Source organism: Cardiocondyla obscurior, linkage group LG14 (genome assembly GCF_019399895.1).
Source record: "Cardiocondyla obscurior isolate alpha-2009 linkage group LG14, Cobs3.1, whole genome shotgun sequence".
In the NCBI taxonomy this organism is placed as follows: domain Eukaryota; kingdom Metazoa; phylum Arthropoda; class Insecta; order Hymenoptera; family Formicidae; genus Cardiocondyla; species Cardiocondyla obscurior.
Genome location: NC_091877.1, coordinates 3,945,116 through 3,947,501, shown reverse-complemented (window position 1 = coordinate 3,947,501; position 2,386 = coordinate 3,945,116). Strand labels below are relative to the sequence as shown.

Sequence of the window (2,386 nt, the reverse complement as noted above, 5' to 3'; positions counted from 1 at the left end):
CGCGTCGCGGACACGCCGACACCGCGTGCTTCACTCACTATTGTCGAACCTCGATCGCCGCTCGCGCGGCCGTTTCACGGTTCGTGTACATATTGTAAATACGCGTTATGTTCTTATTCAGTTAATAAACCTTTGTTTTTACATTTAATATACCAGTCTCGCTGCATTTACGTACCCTATCTATTCGAATCCCGGAATACCGACGAGCGCACGGGCGCGTCCCGCATCGAGCCGACGATTCGGTATACGCGAAAGCAGGGTCGTTACACTTTTTTAATAAGTAACCAATCCTCATTTAACAATTTTAGATGCTTTACATTTTCGATATTGTCACAAAACATTTCAAGGGCTGGTTTTAAATGTAAACAATATGCAAGCATATCAGCCGTTGAATTTCATCGTGTTCTAACATCCATCACAGGATTGTTATATTTTAAACTAACAATTTCACAAAATCCACGTAATTTTAAGCTTAAATTTTCAGAGTTTTTTATTTTTGAAAGGAGACTACGCAATTTATTGACCGATGTAGATGTATCTTCAAAGTCATCAATATCATCATGTTCATTATCATCTAATTCATTATCTGTATCATTTTGATTACTTATTTTTAACATGGACATAATATCCTGAACTGCAAGATTAATTACATGAGCGAAACATCTGAAGTGTTGATCATTAACATCTATATTTGGCAATAACGCAGCTAATTCATGAATAAATTTCGTATTAGCTGAAGCATTATCTACAGTAATTCCAATGATTTTATTTGCTATGGACAAATTATTTTGCATAATTGTATTTTTGAAAATATATGCAATATCTTTTCCCGTGTGTTTGCCATGAGATGGAACAAAATCGAGCACGATTGACTGCAGATTCCACTCATCATCAATGAAATGGATAGTTATTCCATAAAACGATTTATTTGCTACTGACGTCCATCCATCAATAGTAAAACTAAACTGAGACTGATTGTTGTTTAAAATTTTAAAAACTGATTTCTGCATAATAGAAAATGTATTCAAAATTAAACTGCGCATTGCTTTTCTTTGAAGTACTTTTAGACGAGGATTTATGTACTCAAATACAGATTTAGTAAATTCGTCATCGAAAAAACTAAATGGTAGATGCTTTCTTGCCACTAATTCCACAAGTAAAGAATTGAATTTTTCTTGAGAATATTCTTTGGTTGTTGACGGCTAAAAATAATTAAAAATTGCAAATAATATAACTTTATACATAAATCATATATACAAGGCAAAATTGTTAACATCATGTTAATAGAATTAGACGATTCTGAAACATTTTTATATAAAGTTTATATGGTAATATAATTTTTACAATAAAAATAACTTTAAATAGAAATAAATATAAAAATTAAACAATGAAAATATAAATTATAAAAACATATACTTATCAATAAATATATAAATAAATATATAAAAATAAAAAATATTTTAATCTTTAATAAAAAAATAAAAAGTTACTTTATACCTTCAATACTTCAGATGAAAAATACTTTGTAATATTTGACGAGTTTTGTCTCTGATTTTGATTGATTTCAAAATATTCTTTTTTGTGAAAATTTGCCAAATGTCTTTGAATTCCTGACGTATTGGAATTTTTCATTTTTATTTGTACGTTTTGATTTTTTTTCTTGCACAATTTACATGTAGCAACTTTATCATTTCGGGAACAATGTTTATCAATAACTTTTGTGATCTCAAAGTAATTGGCAAACTTTGTTTTACTTTTTTTTGCATTTGCTACACTTATAGTCCCACTTGATGTTGAGGCACTTTCTAGTAACTCTACTGACTCTTCAGTCTCGAAATCATCGGGAATAGATGGTTCTGATGGTTCATTCACTAAATAAATTATATATAAATATTTGTTATAATTTAGAATTAGCGGAAAAGTCGGAAAATAAATTTTATTTTAATTAAATAATTTTTGTATTAATTAATCAATTGTAATTATATGTATATAATTGTATATAATATATTATCTATGTATCTATATTTATATATTTTTTTTGTGCAAGCTGCTGTTAAGTTTAATACTTACTTTCATCAATGTTTCTCTTTTTGGACAGATTTCTTTGTTCGTCCATGATAAAATTGCTACGAGTAACTTTTTTATCACTATCACGGGTTCACGGGTATCGCCAAGCATTAACACGTTCCGTATCAGACTGATGGTGTGCAAATGTTACCAGGCTGTTGCCAGCATCACTGCTTCATTTGTTTTAACATTCACCGATCATTGTGCAAAAGACAGCGAGATAAAAGAGTGTCTCGCGCTAACGCGCTAAATGTAGTACCCAGACAGGAACGTATGCAGAAAAATTGTAGTTTTATTTTAATATGAAAGTAATAGGTAT

At 30.1% G+C, this 2,386-nt stretch overlaps 1 protein-coding gene across 1 annotated transcript; it reads right to left on the bottom strand.

Annotated features, from left to right (window-relative positions):
- Positions 1-395: 395 nt before the first annotated feature.
- LOC139108195 (uncharacterized) lies at positions 396-2,116 on the bottom strand. Its single transcript, XM_070666285.1, has 4 exons — positions 2,071-2,116; positions 1,498-1,871; positions 1,062-1,202; positions 396-1,004 (listed from the first exon to the last, which is right to left on the bottom strand). Exons 1-4 carry the CDS (start codon positions 2,114-2,116, stop codon positions 396-398), a joined length of 1,170 nt encoding a protein of 389 aa, XP_070522386.1.
- Positions 2,117-2,386: the final 270 nt, after the last annotated feature.